The sequence below is a fragment of the Puntigrus tetrazona genome, chromosome 21 (genome assembly GCF_018831695.1).
Source record: "Puntigrus tetrazona isolate hp1 chromosome 21, ASM1883169v1, whole genome shotgun sequence".
NCBI classification, from domain to species: Eukaryota; Metazoa; Chordata; class Actinopteri; order Cypriniformes; family Cyprinidae; genus Puntigrus; species Puntigrus tetrazona.
Window position 1 is genome coordinate 11,508,077 of NC_056719.1, and position 15,836 is coordinate 11,523,912.

Here is a 15,836-nt window from a genome sequence, read left to right on the forward strand (position 1 = left end):
TGAGGAGTGTGAACTTCTGCTTCAGAGTGCAAGACTCTTCTTATGCACCCTCTCTAAGGTACTTTCTGCTTCCTAGGTTCTTTCTTTATCTATCTCACTTTTTTCATCTCTCTCTCCTGCTTTCTCAGTGTGGTGCTCTCGTTCAAGGCAGAGCCGTCCATCCATGCTCTGTGTTAATGAGGGAGGTTGGTGTAGACTCCCACTGGTTACCAGACCGGGCTGCTTTAACCGACCTGTCACTCAGACCTGACACTGCATGTTCTCGTGCAAAAAGAAGGCTTGATCCGTTTAGGCAAAGAGCTTGCTTGCGCTTGCTCAATTCCGTTCGTCTCTCTCCATAACTCGTTTAAATGCAGCCAGAGGTTTCAGAAGGCAGGGAAACAGATTGTCTCTGCTTATCAGGGCACATCAAACATCGAGAAAGCAGACTAGACTGACAGCTAACACCAAGCCCACTCGTGTTGCACTGGCCCCTCGGACTCAAAAGAGTGTTTTTGTGTGTATGTGTTGCTTCCGATACTATCAAGGCCCATTTACTGGGATATTTTTTGATTGGAGTTGCTGCGATCTATCTGCGCTGTCAACACAGCAACAGTTTTCTCTCTAGGGGACAGACTTAGCAGGTGTATTGGGAAGGGAGGAGTGCGTGTGTGGCCAGTGCTGTCATGCGGAGGTATTATGATCTCAGGGGAGTAGACAGAGTTTGATTTAGGGTTGATGACTTTGGCAGCCCACACCGCACACTCATTAGCACAGAGCTGTGTCTCAGTGGAATAATATATGTTGATTTTTCTTTGTACGCACTGAAAATATTTTCACACGGAACAGAGGATACTCCCTGTTCTCTGTGTCTTTGAGAGACTTTCTTTGTTTTTTTTCCCCCCTCAAACAAATCTTGTTTCTTCTCTTGGCGTCCATCTCAGGGCCGTGGGTGTTGAAGAACAGCAGTATAAACAGCGGGGAGCTGGAGCTGGGTCAGCGTGTCAGTCAGGATGTTCCTCCAGGCGTCTTCTGGAGGTCTCTGCTTCACCTGCGCCAGCCACACTTTCTCAAGTTCAACATCTCCCTGGGCAAGGACGCGCTGTTTGGGGTCTATATGCGGAAAGGCCTGCCTCCTTCACATGCTCAGGTGTGCAAATCGCCTCATGTCTTGTTTCTTCTTTTAAAGGAGCCAGGTTCACTTATAATTATGGCTGAGAATCTGATTTTTAAATACTGTTGTTTTGACTTTCAGTTTTTGTTTTGTTTGGGTGAAAAAAAACCCATTTAATTTACTCATCCTTTTTGTGTTCATTTTTAAAACATGTGAGAGCTTTCTGTCTATCCTTAGAAATCACAATTCGCAAAAATGTACACAATTCAAGTACAATATAAATGCAGTCTTCATGAACTGAGCAGTTAATTAGCTCAGTTCATTAACTAATCCAGGTTTAAAACAGGTTTACAACTCAAACATATTTGCGTGTAAGAACAAACTTCAAAATATCTTGCACCTCAAGCACATTTGAGCTTCTGTTTACTATGTATGTGTATAGATATTTATGTTAATAAAATTCTAAACTTAATCAGTTTAGAAGATTTAGATTCAGCTGTTTAATTCATATGGATGACTTTTACATTCTCTTTATACAATAGTCAACATCTAAAGTTGATCAAAAAAGTCCTTTAAAAGACAAAAAAACGCATTTTGGTTTGAGGAAAACTTTAATAAAAGGTTGTGAGCTACTTTAAATGTGGACTAATTTTAGACATTTGTATCTTGAAAGTTGTGTTGGACAGCACTTTTAATTGAGGAACAGACATTTCTCAGGTTTCATTAAAAAGATAAGCAAAAACTTTATGACTGCATAATGGTTGCAGCTTAAGAAATGTCCAATGTTCCATGTTCATATTGTGTTATGTTTTAGGGTTGAAGGAAATGTCCATAAACGTAACAGAAATTGTTTTTTCTGATGGTGTGGTCTTAATTTGTTTTTCAGGAGCATGTTGATATCTATAATGATTGACACTGTTATGTTCAAACTGACCCAGCAAATGTCAACATGGTCAACATACTGATCTGACCATTGGGGAATTGGGGAAATTGGGGGTGGTTGCCATTTGTTGGGACAGTGTGTGAGCTAGCTTTATAAAGCAAGGAAATCTGGTTCCTTATGACGTTCCTTCTTAAAAAGACAGGTTTTTGTTAATTACCATGAAGAGACCATCTGTGCAGACGGGCTTTTTTGTTTGCAACTTTTTTTTTAATGAATTGTAAATGATTTCCAAATTATCACTGCATATTTGTGTGCAGATTGGCTTACACTTGTCTTGTCACATTCCAGAGTTGTTATCTCTTCTACATTTTGATTTAATTTGACTATTTTGATTGTCATTACAGTTTTTAGTGAAGGTGATGTCGCAACTATTTGATTGTTTTCTCTCTCTGTCCTCACCTGTGTTTCTGCAGTATGACTATATGGAAAGGCTTGATGGAAAAGAGAAGTGGAGCGTTATCGAGTCTCCCCGCGAGCGCCGCAGTATTCAGACCGTTGTCCAGAACGAGGCGATCTTTGTGCAGTATCTGGACCCCGGCATCTGGCACCTGGCGTTTTACAACGACGGCAAAGAGAAAGAGCCCGTCTCATTCAGCACTGTGGCCCTAGGTAAACACCTCCAGCTTTTATTTACATGCAAATGTCAAAATTTAAAAGGAGGATGGTAAATAGAAACTTGTTTGGAGACCTGCTGTTCAGAAGATGTGTTTCACTGCAAGCCGCTTCCACAGTACACCTGATCTACCCTTAACCTTGTTTTATATTTCTGTTTGAATGTGAGCAGTTGAACTGCTAGAGCTGCCTTTATTCCTTTCACTTACATTTCTCTTTAGGTCACAGAAGGAATAGCTGTATTTATAAAATAAAAGTAAACACTGAAATATGTTTGTTCAGGCACTTTCTCTACAGCGGTTGCTATAGTGATGACTTAGCATAAGCACAGTGCCAACTTCGAGACTTTCTTCTAGAGCAATCGAGAGGAGCTGTCACAGCAAAGCAGAAATTTGGCCTCATGTCTGTCATGACATCAGGCAGTGATGCAGAACTCATGAAGCGTATAGGAGGCCTTGCTGTATTTTACATATTCATGTACTTTATATATCTTGTGTTTAAATATTCATGCATAAACCGCTCACTTGTTCACTCATTTAATATTCAGAACATAGCTACTGGCGTACACTTCAATAAATGGACAAAGAATGAGTAAAAAACATAGAAATTGTGAAAAAAGTGAAATTTTAAAATTAAATATAAACATGCTTTGATGAGATTTTATCTATTTTTTTATATATTTCATACACTTTTCGTTTATAAATTTATCAAATGTGACTAAACTTGAACATTATTTAAAAAATAAAGTTAAAAATTAAGATTTTAAGCTTTCTATTAAATTAGAGATCTTTTAACACTGATAATGATAAGAAATTGTGTAAAATTGATAAAATATTCAAAAATAATTATATTCTGTGCCTTTACATGATACTTAATGATAACTATAATTATCTAATGATAACTATAATAGCTAAATGAATTGTTAGGTACAGTTTAACTATTGTGTTATTGAGGGATATGGGTAATGTTGGGAGTGCAATTAATTACAGATGTAATTACAGTATATTCAAATATAAGTGCATTATAATAGCATGTATGCATACAGATGCATAGTATAAAATTATTAATTTAGATGTAAGTACATAAAGACCCTTTTAGACATATTTAACCACTAAATTTTGAACTGTTTTGTGTTTCTCTCTCTATTTGAGTAGAGTATGTCGCAAAAAAGGACTTTTGCTGCCTGTCTGCTGTCTGAATAAATCCACAGAGATCAAGTGCTAAAAGTGTTTGGGCACTTAAGCCACTTAAATGGAATGAATGCTATTGCATTAGATAACAGAGTATCAAACCAAGTGGCATTTATCTTAAAGAAAGACAGCATAAGCACACTTTTTAACACATTTCACAAAAGAAGTGTGTTTAGTTTTAAAAAAAAAAAAAAGACATACAGTATTTGCACAATTTCTGGTTGTCAGGCATCAAACATTTTAAGAAACGCACCTGCCGTTGCACTCACAGAACACCTGTGAACTCGAGAAGAACCGATTTCACACATCCACTCAAAATCACCTTGAGTTCAGTTGTTTACAATTCACTGCAAAAATTATTCAGAAAAGTGAAATTAGCTCTGAGAAAAGCTTGTTTGCAGATGCCATTTTGATATTTATCTAATCCAATGACATTCATGCATTTTTAAGGGTGGCTTAAGTGTCCGGCTGTTTTCTGAGTCCACTATGTTCATAACAGTATGTATGATTAATTATTCGTTTTGAGGAAAAATACAAACACTGTGCTCTTGAGGCCTTTTAGATCTGATCACATTCATACTGTATGAATGTCTGCATATTTTATTTAGGTGATGATTACAGTTCATTTGAAAAGCACCATTTATTTTAGCATTTACCACAGTCATAGTGTTATATTTATTTAAGGCTTTGGTAAAATATATCACAGTAATTCACAGATTGCCACTGAATCAGTAACGCTGGCTGAATGTTCAGTGTCTCATGCTGAGTATTATATAATTTACAAAATGCAAAAAAGTTCATATTGCTATGGCATCTTTGTCATGCAGTTTAAAGTCTTTATATTAAATTTATATTAAAATATTATGTTCCACTGTCTCCCATTAAAGGAATAGTTCACCCAAAAATGAAAATTATGGCATAATCACCCCCAAGCCATCCTAGGTGTATATGACTTTCTTTCATTTTTAAAAAAATTATCCTGGCTTTTCCAAGATTGGTAATGCCAGTGGATGGTGGCCATGATTTTGAAGCTCCATAAATCGGATATATACTGCATCGTAAAACTAACATTTATGCCTGTGTTATCACATGCCCTCTGAAGCATTTCGGTAGGTTTTTGTAACAAAAAAAATATTTTTTTTAAAACTTCTGACTCGACTTACAACGTATGAAGTAAGCTGCGTCATACTCATAAGTCATAGGTCAACCAAAAAGCCAGAACTCGATGCTCTCACATCCGGAAGTCATTTATTTACATTATAATTTTAAAAATATAAATATTTTTTGTTTAGTTTTACGATGCAGTACTTGCGTATACATCCAATTTATGGCGCTTCAAAATCATGGCCACCATTTACCAGCATTACCAAGCTTGGAAGAGCCAGGATACATTTTTTATAAACTGTGTTTGGCTGAAAGTCATACACCTAGGATGGCTTGGGGTTTATGGCATAATTAAAATTAAAATTTTTGGTTGAATTATTCTTTTAATAACTGAGGGTTGTAAAATAAACGCATGTCTTATATGTCGTCTCAGATTCGGTGGAAGAGTGTCCCCAGAATTGCCATGGCAACGGAGAGTGCATGTCAGGAGCATGTCATTGCTTCCCAGGATTCCACGGCACGGACTGTTCCAAAGGTACCGTTTACTGTCGCACTGTTGAAATGTTCATTAGTCAAAACATTTTCATAGTCATGTGTTGTGTAATAACATTTTGTTCACTAAATCAGAACACCTTATGTTCATATTTCTAACTACAAAGAGATTTACCTGCCATTTTCGATTCTTCTCACATAGTCAAATAAGAAATAAAAAATTATATTTAGCCTGTTTTAGAACCATGAGGATTTTTTGCATTGTGACAAAAGAAGTAAGCACATCCAGCCAGTAACATGACTGCACAATAATCTATAATTAATGTGTTGCAATAAAAACGTTACATTATATATATATATATATTTGTGAGTTTTTAATTGCTGCAAGTTTTAAATTGGTTTGCTGCATTTTTAACTGTGATGCAGTTATAGATGTGTGAAGCATATGTCCGAATTTTCCCTAGAGCTCAGCATTTGTCATCAGATCATCAGTGTACATAAGCTTTGGCCATTTGTCGTAGCGGCTCTATGACACTGTCACATCACTCTGAGATCCAGACGGATGAATTACAACATCACTGATTAATCCCGTCTCAGTTATGCCGAAATGTCTGATGGGTTTGTTGGCTTTACTGTGCCAGACCAATCTTTTTGAGTGATGAAATGCTCTCAGTGGAGGCTTCGTAAAGAGAAATATGTGTGTGTGTGTGTGTGTGTGTGTGTGTGTGCGTTTGAGCTCACCTGAGGCTATAGACAGCTAGTTTATTACTGTCAAATGGCGTCTCCTCTGAGTAGCAGAGAGTGCAGCTGATATTGCCTCTGAATCTCTTACCTTAATTACACAAGGCATAGTCTGCTTTATCACCATATTCAGAGAGCTTCAGCAGTGTTTATGCTGCTTTTGAGGCTGAATAGAGAGCACTCTTCTTTTCTACATTCATTCATTCATTCCAGGCAATTTTCCATCAGAAAGTATAACAGAAAACTGCAAGCTGGCTATTGCTGGAGGAACTATCCAACAAAGTTTAACTTGTCAAGATAAAAACTACGCACAATTTAAAATACTTACAATCATGATGCTCTTTTGAAAAAGTCCACTGTGTGATCGTCGGATCCTTTTTAAGGGGGGACACTTGATACAGTATGTGAACATTTATGTAATTTAGGGCAATATATGATATCAAATTAGAATATTTCTAATTCAGTCACAACTGTATGCGAGGGTTAATGACTCTACACATGGAATTTGTGAATAGTTTGTTTAATCTAATATTTTTTAAAACTTGTTTATTCAGCAATGATACAACACAAAGTGACAATAAAGACATTTATATTGTTACAAAACATTTCCGTTCTAAATAAATGCATTATTTCAAACTTCATATTTGCCAAATAAATGTGTAATTGTTTCCACAAGAACTGTTTTCAGATTTGATAAAGTAAATAAATGCAGCCTTTTTGAGCATAAGACATTTTTAAAAGTAGTGCAAAGTATGTGTCCGATTATATAATTTATTTAGGGTCAAATCAATAAGGGTCAAACCTGAAAAGAAATGTTTATGAATTAAGAATAGATAAAGATACAACATTCTGAGTTGACACACAGAAATTAATAATTTCTTTTTTTCTGGTTCATCCAAATGAACCAATCACTGACACATGCCAGACATACATAATGTATATGACAAGAAAATGTTCAGAAGGGCACATTTGCTTATTGTTAGGGCACAAGGACATAAGATAATAGCAATGTATCTTGCACACTGTCTGAAAACAGCTTTTTTAGTGAATTACTTTGATTTCCTTGACACAGCGATTGAGGTGATTTCATACAGTTCAGTGTGTTTGTTTGGATTAACTCTTTATGCTTTATTTTTCTCTTATCTTATCTTACATTTCATACCTGAACTTCTTTTAATGAAGCTGATTTTCACTAATTCCTCTCAAACATCCTCGTCTTCTGTCCTTCCCTCACTCCCTCATTTGTTTTCCCTCCTGCATCCTTTGGTTCCGTCTCCATTACAGTGGCGTGTCCCGTGCTGTGCAGCGGGAACGGACAGTACAGCAAGGGTGTGTGCATGTGCTACAGCGGCTGGAAGGGACTGGAGTGCGACGTGCCGCAGGGTCAGTGTGTCGACCCCAGCTGTGGCGGTCACGGGACCTGCACCCAGGGCAGCTGCACCTGTGAAGCGGGTTACCGTGGAGAGTCCTGCGAGGAAGGTAACAAGCGCGTTCTGAACCATCTCATTTTCAAAACTCTTTTCAGAAGTCAGAAAAACCTCTTCCTCTGAGAATCTCGGTTTTCAAATGTCTGCTATAAAAGCGTGCTGGTACAAGCATAATAAACTTTATTAAAGTGATGAAATTCAGCCTATTGATCTGGCTTTTAAGAAATTGGCCAGAGAAGAAAAAAGCAAGTGGAATGAAAAAACTCTCTGTTTCTCTTTTTCTCTCTCTCTCTCTCTACAGTGGATTGTCTTGACCCCACGTGTTCAGGACATGGCAGCTGCGTGTCCGGTCAGTGCCACTGTAAGCCAGGTTGGTCCGGGCTTCTATGTGACGTGTCCAGAGCCCAATGCCCAGATCAGTGCAACGGACACGGAGCCTACAGCCCTGACACGGGCCTCTGCAGCTGTGACCCCAACTGGATGGGCCCCGACTGCTCCACGGGTGTGTTCCCATCAGCCATTTTCACCTTCTCACTTACTGTCTTCTCAAGCTGTGCTGCAATATATTGTAATCTTTCATTTTCATCCATCTACACTCTCGGGGGGATTCACTAAGCATGAATTGCGCCCGCTGATAGCGTTGTTTATTTGCACTCGCTGCGTGTGCTGTTTTAGCACTCGATTCATATGCAAATCAGGTAACGGCACAAACACTCCCCAAAAAAATTAGTGGACGCAGTTCCTTTGGTGGATAAGGTGCAATCCAAAAGAGTCTTCATGAATAAAATATCATAATAATAATAATAATCTTTAAAAAGAATAATAATAATAAAACAGTATATATCTACATAATAAAATGTATAAATTAAAGGAGACTTGTTTGAACTAAAAATAATGAGTTGCATTTAATATATAGTGTTCATCAGCATCTTTCTTCAAAAAATTTGTGACTTGGTTAAAATATACATGGTGCATCCAACACAAATAGTGACTTGTTATAATGGATTGTGGGTGATTACTGAAGAATTTGTGATATAGAAATATTGTGAAGTATCTATATCTGTATGTTTTATAATGTAATGTATTCCATTAATGGCAAAAGTAAATTTTCAGCAGCCATTATTTTACTCTTTAGTGTCAAACGATCCTTCAAAAAATCATATCACTAATATGCTGATTTGGAATATTTGAAGCATTTTTTATTATAATTACTTTTTTTGTGGAAACATTTATGAAACATAATTTTTAAGTCCTTACTGTCACTTTAATTGAATGCATCCATGCTAAATAAAAGTTATAATTTATTTAAAAAAAAAGAGCCATTTAGATAATATTTTAGTGTGCTATTGACAATGGAATAACAAATGAAAAACAGTATAATAATTAGTGCTGTTTTAGCAATGTAATTATTTACATTGCCAAACATTTGCAGCTTTGCTGCAAATCATTAAAACTGTGCGAAAGCAAATAGCAATTAAGTAAATAACACAATAAAATGAATTAATGATAACAGAATAAACATAATAAGAAACATAATAATTGAATTAAGAAAAATATAATAAAGAGGGGAAAATATGTGTAAAATCAACTCTTTCTCTTTCTCTCCAGAGGTGTGTTCAGCAGATTGTGGGAGCCATGGAGTGTGTGTCGGGGGTGTTTGCCACTGTGAGGAGGGCTGGACAGGCACAAGCTGTGACCAGAGACTGTGTAACCCACAGTGTGTGAAACATGGGACCTGCAGGGATGGCAAGTGCCAGTGTGAACAGGGCTGGAACGGAGAGCACTGCACCATCGGTAAACACACACACACACACACACACACACACACATGGTCTTATCCTGCTTTGAAGCTTTGAGCTAGTCAAAGGCATTTCCCTCGGTTCTGTGACTTCTTTTACACCAGTGTCTTTCAAAGACTTTTTTGGCTGCTGTTTTCCTGTTTGGTCTAGATTGATTTGCTCATGTTTGCATCAGCACAAAGAGTACAAAAACAGATTTGTGCGGATGTGTATGTTGGTGTGTGTTGCCATTATTTTATAATCGCATTCAGAGCAAAGGACACGGTCTTCACTGTGTGATCCGCATCTATAAGAATATTAAATGACTTTTTGAGCTCTGGAGTCCAGCTGGAAGAGGAATACTAATGGATACCGCTTTGGTTGCATGTGTTAGGATGCTTGTTTTAATGCTAATGAGTACAGCTCTCCCTCTCCACCACTGTTTTCACATCATTGTTTTCAGACAATTATAGCTGATGGATTCCATGCACACAACACTTCTTCATGCTGAATTGACAAGCCAAAAGTAGCAGTCAACCAAAAATTAATCCATAATGCTTTCACTTGGGTTGATTGATAATTGATGTCCATCAAGAGTTCGTCTGACTGGTTTTCTTAGTGGTCTGTGGCATGCGTGCTGTCGATATGGTAATGAGTTTTAAATTGAAAGTAACATTTCTTATGGGCACCAAACTAAATCAACCAAAATCTAAAATAATCACACAGTAGATCAATCTCTCCCTCCTCTCTTGCAGATGGCTGTCCAGGTCTGTGCAATGGGAATGGGCAATGCATTATGGGTCAGAACAGCTGGCACTGTGAGTGCCACACTGGCTGGAGAGGGCCAGGCTGTAGTGTTGCCATGGAGACCTCCTGCAATGACAACAAGGACAATGAAGGAGGTGAGAAATGCATGTTGAATGCAGAAATTGTTTCTATCCCCTTTGGCCTCACATGTATCACATCTGTCAAGACTTGATAAAAGTTACAACTGATGAGATGCAGACATTTAGGTTAGAACAGTTCTTGTTACACCAATGTTAAGGCCTAGATGGCTGTTAAAGCGATACTTCAAACTGAGACAAACTTTCTTGTGGCTTTAAAGGGTCTTGAAGTCCACACACACGTTAGCAAGATGAACAGTGATGCAGCTATAGTGTTTCTGAGAGCTGTGTGGAAGTGGAGGACTCTCCCCACCAGAATCCCCACATTTGATCAGAATGATGACTGTTCAGGTCCAGGTCCATTAAAATAAAATGCATGCACTCTTTCATAAAACTGGGATCAGAAGGAAGGCCATGCAAATGGCTTGTCCTGTCTTGTTTTTTAAGCCATCTGTATCGTTTGGTTTCTGCATAGACTAACAAAGTTTAGAGTTCTGAAACTTAACAGGTAGTTTTTATTTTTAGAATTTCTCTTTAGTTTCTCAGTTTCTGACCCCTTTAATACAGTGGATTGAGATTTGTCTACATACTGCTGCTTTGTGACAATTTATTAGGAGATATGAGCAATATGAAGATGCTCTGAACGGATGAATAGAGCAGCTTCAGTCATCCGTATCACAAGGTGATGCGTCTGTTGGCTGGCAGAGTGAGGGATTTGAAACTACCCCAAGGCAGAATGATTATATAACAGGTGGATGTTCAGAGTCAGCCCTAAGCACTGAGCGTCTCCTGTAGACCAGTTAAGAGCACAGAGAGGCTTTTAGAATGAACTATTTGTTGATTCTCGTTTTAAAATGTTTTCATTTTCCCCACTGAATCTTCTCTTGTGTGTTTTCACTCTCCTATTTAATCTGCCAGGCTTTTCATAAAGCATTGTAAAAATGCTTTGGACCTCGTAATACAAAACCATGCAAACCATTGAAATTTTAATTCTGTGTCATTTGAATTTAGCAATGACGTAAGTCTGTGATGTTTAGATGCAGAGGGCTGCCAACTTTGAGCTTGAGACTTGCGTAATTGACATGGTTATGATCACAAAATACTTGTTAAAGTAGGCAATTGAATTTACTACTCAATCAGACCCAGTCACAAACAAGCCTTCTCCAGACGTACACAACTTCCTGCTTCTTTCTTCTTTCTCGTTTGTTTGCTCTTTGTTTGGGGGTTACTTCACAGAAACCTGAGAGATCAGAGAGCACCAGGCAAAACAACATGGAGCAAAAGTCTTTGGCAACAGGCTCTTGTTGTGAGTTTGTTCCGGATCAAGAAATACCCATTTAGGGAGAAGGGTTGAAAGGGTGTGTATTTACAGTGAACTGCGATATGCAGCAAATAAGAGATGGGAAGAGAGAGGAAGATGAAACGGGAAGGCAAGCTCTCTTGGGTGTGAGCAATGCCCTCTGTGACTTTGATGTAAGTTCTCTAACAGTGAAACCAGGAGAGATAGAGAGAAAGAAAGAGAAACTAGAGCATCGTTCAATTCAGTGATCACTTCTATCAGTTGAGCTCATTACCCCAATGGGGATAAATAAATAGATTTGTTCATTTTCATTTCCATAATGATGAGAAGTTCTACATTTGAGCTTATTATGGTTATTTTAATCATATTATTTGTCTCTCTCTCTCATGACATCAAAGCAGCGCAGGGTTTTGAACTGAGAAGGGTTCATCAAAAGTACATATTCTGAGAATAAGATGGCAGATGAACAGAGAGACTTCAGAAGTCCCTTTAAACCATCTGCCACTCTAAAACCATGAAACTGTGTGCTGAGGATGTCAAATGTGCTGGTACTTCTGGAACCTAGTCGATGCTAGAAAAAAAAATCTTTCTGTAGTATCAATAACATTGAAGCACAATTCAATACTTTTGGAACACAAAGAAAATTTTCTAAGACGTGAACATGCAAGGCTAATAATTACAAATCAGATATGTGTCAAAACATCCAAACTGTAAATTAGACAACACTTTTCAAAGATTTGGGGTTAGCAATTTAATTAATTAATAAAATGTAATATATCACTGTATGAAAAATATGATTAATTTAATGCATATTTGCTGAATAAGCAAAATAGGTGCTAAAATTAAGGGCGAAATCTTTTTTTCCATTGCTAATATTTTTTTTTCAGATATTTTTTTTCAGAATCTTTATATATTTTATGTAAAATATATGACTATGTTCAATGGTATATATAAAGATAATGCACTGGCATTTCTGTCAAACACTGAATTTTTGGTATCGTGACAAACCTAGTGTTTTTTTCATACAAAATTCATGTAGCACATTGCTAATGCATGTTACAGACCTAAAGCTTATGACATGTGGTGACATCTTTTCCACTCAGATGGTCTGGTTGACTGCATGGATCCAGACTGCTGCACGCAGAGCTCTTGTGTGACCAATCCTCTGTGCCGTGGATCACGTGACCCACTTCAGGTTATCCAGCAGAGCCAATCAGAGGTCCAAAAAGTCCCTTCCTTTTATGACAGAATCAAGATGCTTGTGGGTAAAGATAGCACTCACATCATCCCAGGAATCAACCCATTTAATGCCAGGTACCTCATTTGCCTTGTACATTGATGGACTAAATTACTAAAATCATCACGCTCTAATATTGTATTTTTGTGTGCCTACAGCCTGGCATCTCTAATTCGAGGTCAGGTTTTGACCTCAGACGGCACTCCTTTGGTGGGTGTCAACGTGACCTTTGTAAAATACCCTCACTATGGTCACACCATGACCCGCCAGGATGGCGCGTGAGTAACTTCCCAATATTTAAACCTCTTTCAATACCTCCACATGCAGTTGAATGTGTGCTAAAGTATATTTCCTATCACATTTCTACTTAGTTTTGACCTGGTGGCCAATGGCGGAGGTTCTCTGACTTTACGGTTTGAACGAGCTCCATTTCTGAGTCAGGAAAGAACGGTGTGGCTGCCCTGGAATCGCTTCTATGCCATGGACACTGTGGTGCTACAAACAGAAGAGAAAACTACAGCCAGATGTGACCTGAGTGGTTTTGTCAAGCCTGATCCTGTGGTTCTTCCCTCCCCACTGTCCTCCTTCTTCAGCTCTAACCCTTCAGAGAGACACATCCTCCCTGAGAGCCAGGTGCCGCATTCAACACCCTTACCATCATTTCTCATTTCATTCATGTTCACATAGGTCATCCCACTCTTCCATTGGCTTTTTTATTTGCATTTTGTATTCTCTATTACTCTCCTTCTTTACTATCGGCTGGTCTTTTGTTGTTAATCTTCGTTTGTCGCTCTTGAACTCCTTTTGACTCATACACATCTTTATTCCTTCCTGCAATCATGGGTTCCCTTTGCAGCACACATTTCATCTCTTTTATCTCATCATCCAAGGCAGTTTTTAAAGACTGACAGCAGCTGCAGGAATTTTGGATTTTTAGCATTTCGAGAAGCCGTTAACCCACTTTTCGCTTCCTCTCACTGTCCAGGTGCTTCACGAGCAGGTGGAGATTCCCGGCACCAGTCTTAAACTTTGCTACTTGAGCTCCAGGACCTCAGGCTACCTCTCAATGCTCAAGGTGATCATGACCCCGGCTCTAGTGCCTCTCAGCCTGGCTAAAGTGCACCTGATGGTGGCCGTGGAGGGTCATCTCCTTCAGAAGTGGTTCCATGCATCTCCTAACCTGGCTTACACTTATATCTGGGACAAGACTGATGCCTACAGGCAGAGGGTCCATGGCCTGACCGAGGCTTTGGGTAAGTGGAGTATGGAGTCATGTCAGGAAACAGGTGTATTTTAGCTGTTATCTTGTTTCTTGTCTATACTATTGTCTCTTCCCCAGTGTCTTCTCTTAATTTGAGCTCCAAAACACAGATAGTTTCGTAGTTTAATGAGACTGTCTGTCTCTCATCCATTATGGTGTGTGCCAGCGGCAAGTTCCTCCTGTGAGCTAATGAATTGTTATGTCCCCGCTCCGTGATGGAGTGTTTAATTAAGATAGCACAGCTTTGCTCTTCCTCTAAGTGTCTTCCCTCTCTGTCATTTTCGCCTTTCATTCTTCACATTTCTTTCCTATCCCTCTCTCCATCTGTCAATCTTTCTCTATAGTATCTGTGGGGTACGAGTATGAGACATGTCCCAGTCAGGTCCTGTGGGAGAAAAGGACAGCTGTGCTGCAGGGATACGAGCTCAACCCCTCAAACTTGGGCGGCTGGTCTTTAGACAAACACCACATGCTGAACGTCCGCAGCGGTATGTTATGGATAAACCTATTCATATAAAAGTTAATACACTCAGTAGTGAAGGTCATTTGGAAGTGACATCAGTGAATACATTCATTATTCCTATGCTTCTGACTTTAGCTCCATCTCTACTCAAACACTCCTTTCTGTAAGTTTCAAGTAATCATGAAGAGTAATTTTACAGGTGTGTTTGATTATAGATGTAGTGGCCAGAAATGTCCATCCCTGAATGATCAGGCTAATTACAATGAGCCAACTTGTATTGTGAAATACACTTGAAGGGATAGGTCATCTCTGCAGCTGATGGTTATTCTCCAAAAAAAGTCATTACTGACTCACACTGTGTGCAATGTGCTGGTATTAAGTCACATTATAGAATAGAAGTTACTGCAAGCTTTTTCACACCTGTTTATCTTCAGGCTTTTGCAGCAACTATATTTCTCCTTCCAAAGACTTATTCCCTTGCTTTAGGAGATAGGGAGGTTGGTGTTAAAAGAAAAACAATTTATTGTGATTGGAGCTTGGCTAGTGGAAAGTCAAATAAGGACACACAGCGATGCCAGTGCACTATAAAATAACTCACTTTCTGCCTAGTATTGCTCTTTTTTTGCACATTTGCCATAGCTCATAATTTCATCAGTGTATTAGTGTAAAAGTCTGTGCGTTTGCGGGACCAGCAAATTTTTTTGGTCGTTATTGATGATTATGAGGTCTTTAATGACTGCTGGTTTCACACTATTGATCATGAAATGCAATAAATATGTCACTCTGTAGAAATTGATGCTTTCATTTAATCATCACATTTGTGCGTGTAAAGACCATTAGAAATATGTCATGTTTGAAATCTCACTCGGTTGCGCTTAGTGACAGTGTTTGATTTATTTCACACAGGCATCCTTCATAAGGGCAGCGGTGAGAATATCTTCCTCTCCCAGCAGCAGCCGCCCATCATTAACAGTATTATGGGTAATGGCCGAAGACGCAGCATCTCATGTCCAAGCTGCAGCGGGATGGCTGAGGGCAACAAACTGCTGGCGCCGATGGCCGTAGCCTGTGACGGAGAGGGCAACCTGTATGTGGGTGACCTTAACTTTGTGCGAAGGGTCTATCCGTCCCTCAATACCACAGCTGTACTGGAGCTCAGGTAAAGCTAATAGCTTTACAACATTAAAACAGGGTATTGCATTACTCCAAAATATAAGACATTATAGAGTAGAACTGAATATTTTGTTAAAATAATAATTGTCTGGAGTTGGTTCTAAATCAAATCACATTTAAATCAAATATGCATGAGGC

At 38.6% G+C, this 15,836-nt stretch overlaps 1 protein-coding gene across 4 annotated transcripts in view; it reads left to right on the forward strand.

The window, feature by feature from the left end:
- Window positions 1–15,836, forward strand: part of tenm2b (teneurin transmembrane protein 2b) — a 341,968-nt gene that overhangs the window by 314,725 nt on the left and 11,407 nt on the right. For all 4 annotated transcript variants that reach the window (XM_043221672.1, XM_043221674.1, XM_043221673.1 and 1 more), the window contains 13 exons: window positions 924–1,129; window positions 2,450–2,645; window positions 5,376–5,477; window positions 7,460–7,654; window positions 7,904–8,104; window positions 9,211–9,396; window positions 10,136–10,282; window positions 12,668–12,878; window positions 12,960–13,079; window positions 13,173–13,434; window positions 13,787–14,054; window positions 14,407–14,550; window positions 15,432–15,684. In XM_043221672.1, coding sequence (XP_043077607.1) covers window positions 924–1,129; window positions 2,450–2,645; window positions 5,376–5,477; window positions 7,460–7,654; window positions 7,904–8,104; window positions 9,211–9,396; window positions 10,136–10,282; window positions 12,668–12,878; window positions 12,960–13,079; window positions 13,173–13,434; window positions 13,787–14,054; window positions 14,407–14,550; window positions 15,432–15,684 — 2,491 coding nt within the window. The remainder of the gene's footprint in view (window positions 1–923; window positions 1,130–2,449; window positions 2,646–5,375; window positions 5,478–7,459; window positions 7,655–7,903; window positions 8,105–9,210; window positions 9,397–10,135; window positions 10,283–12,667; window positions 12,879–12,959; window positions 13,080–13,172; window positions 13,435–13,786; window positions 14,055–14,406; window positions 14,551–15,431; window positions 15,685–15,836) is intronic.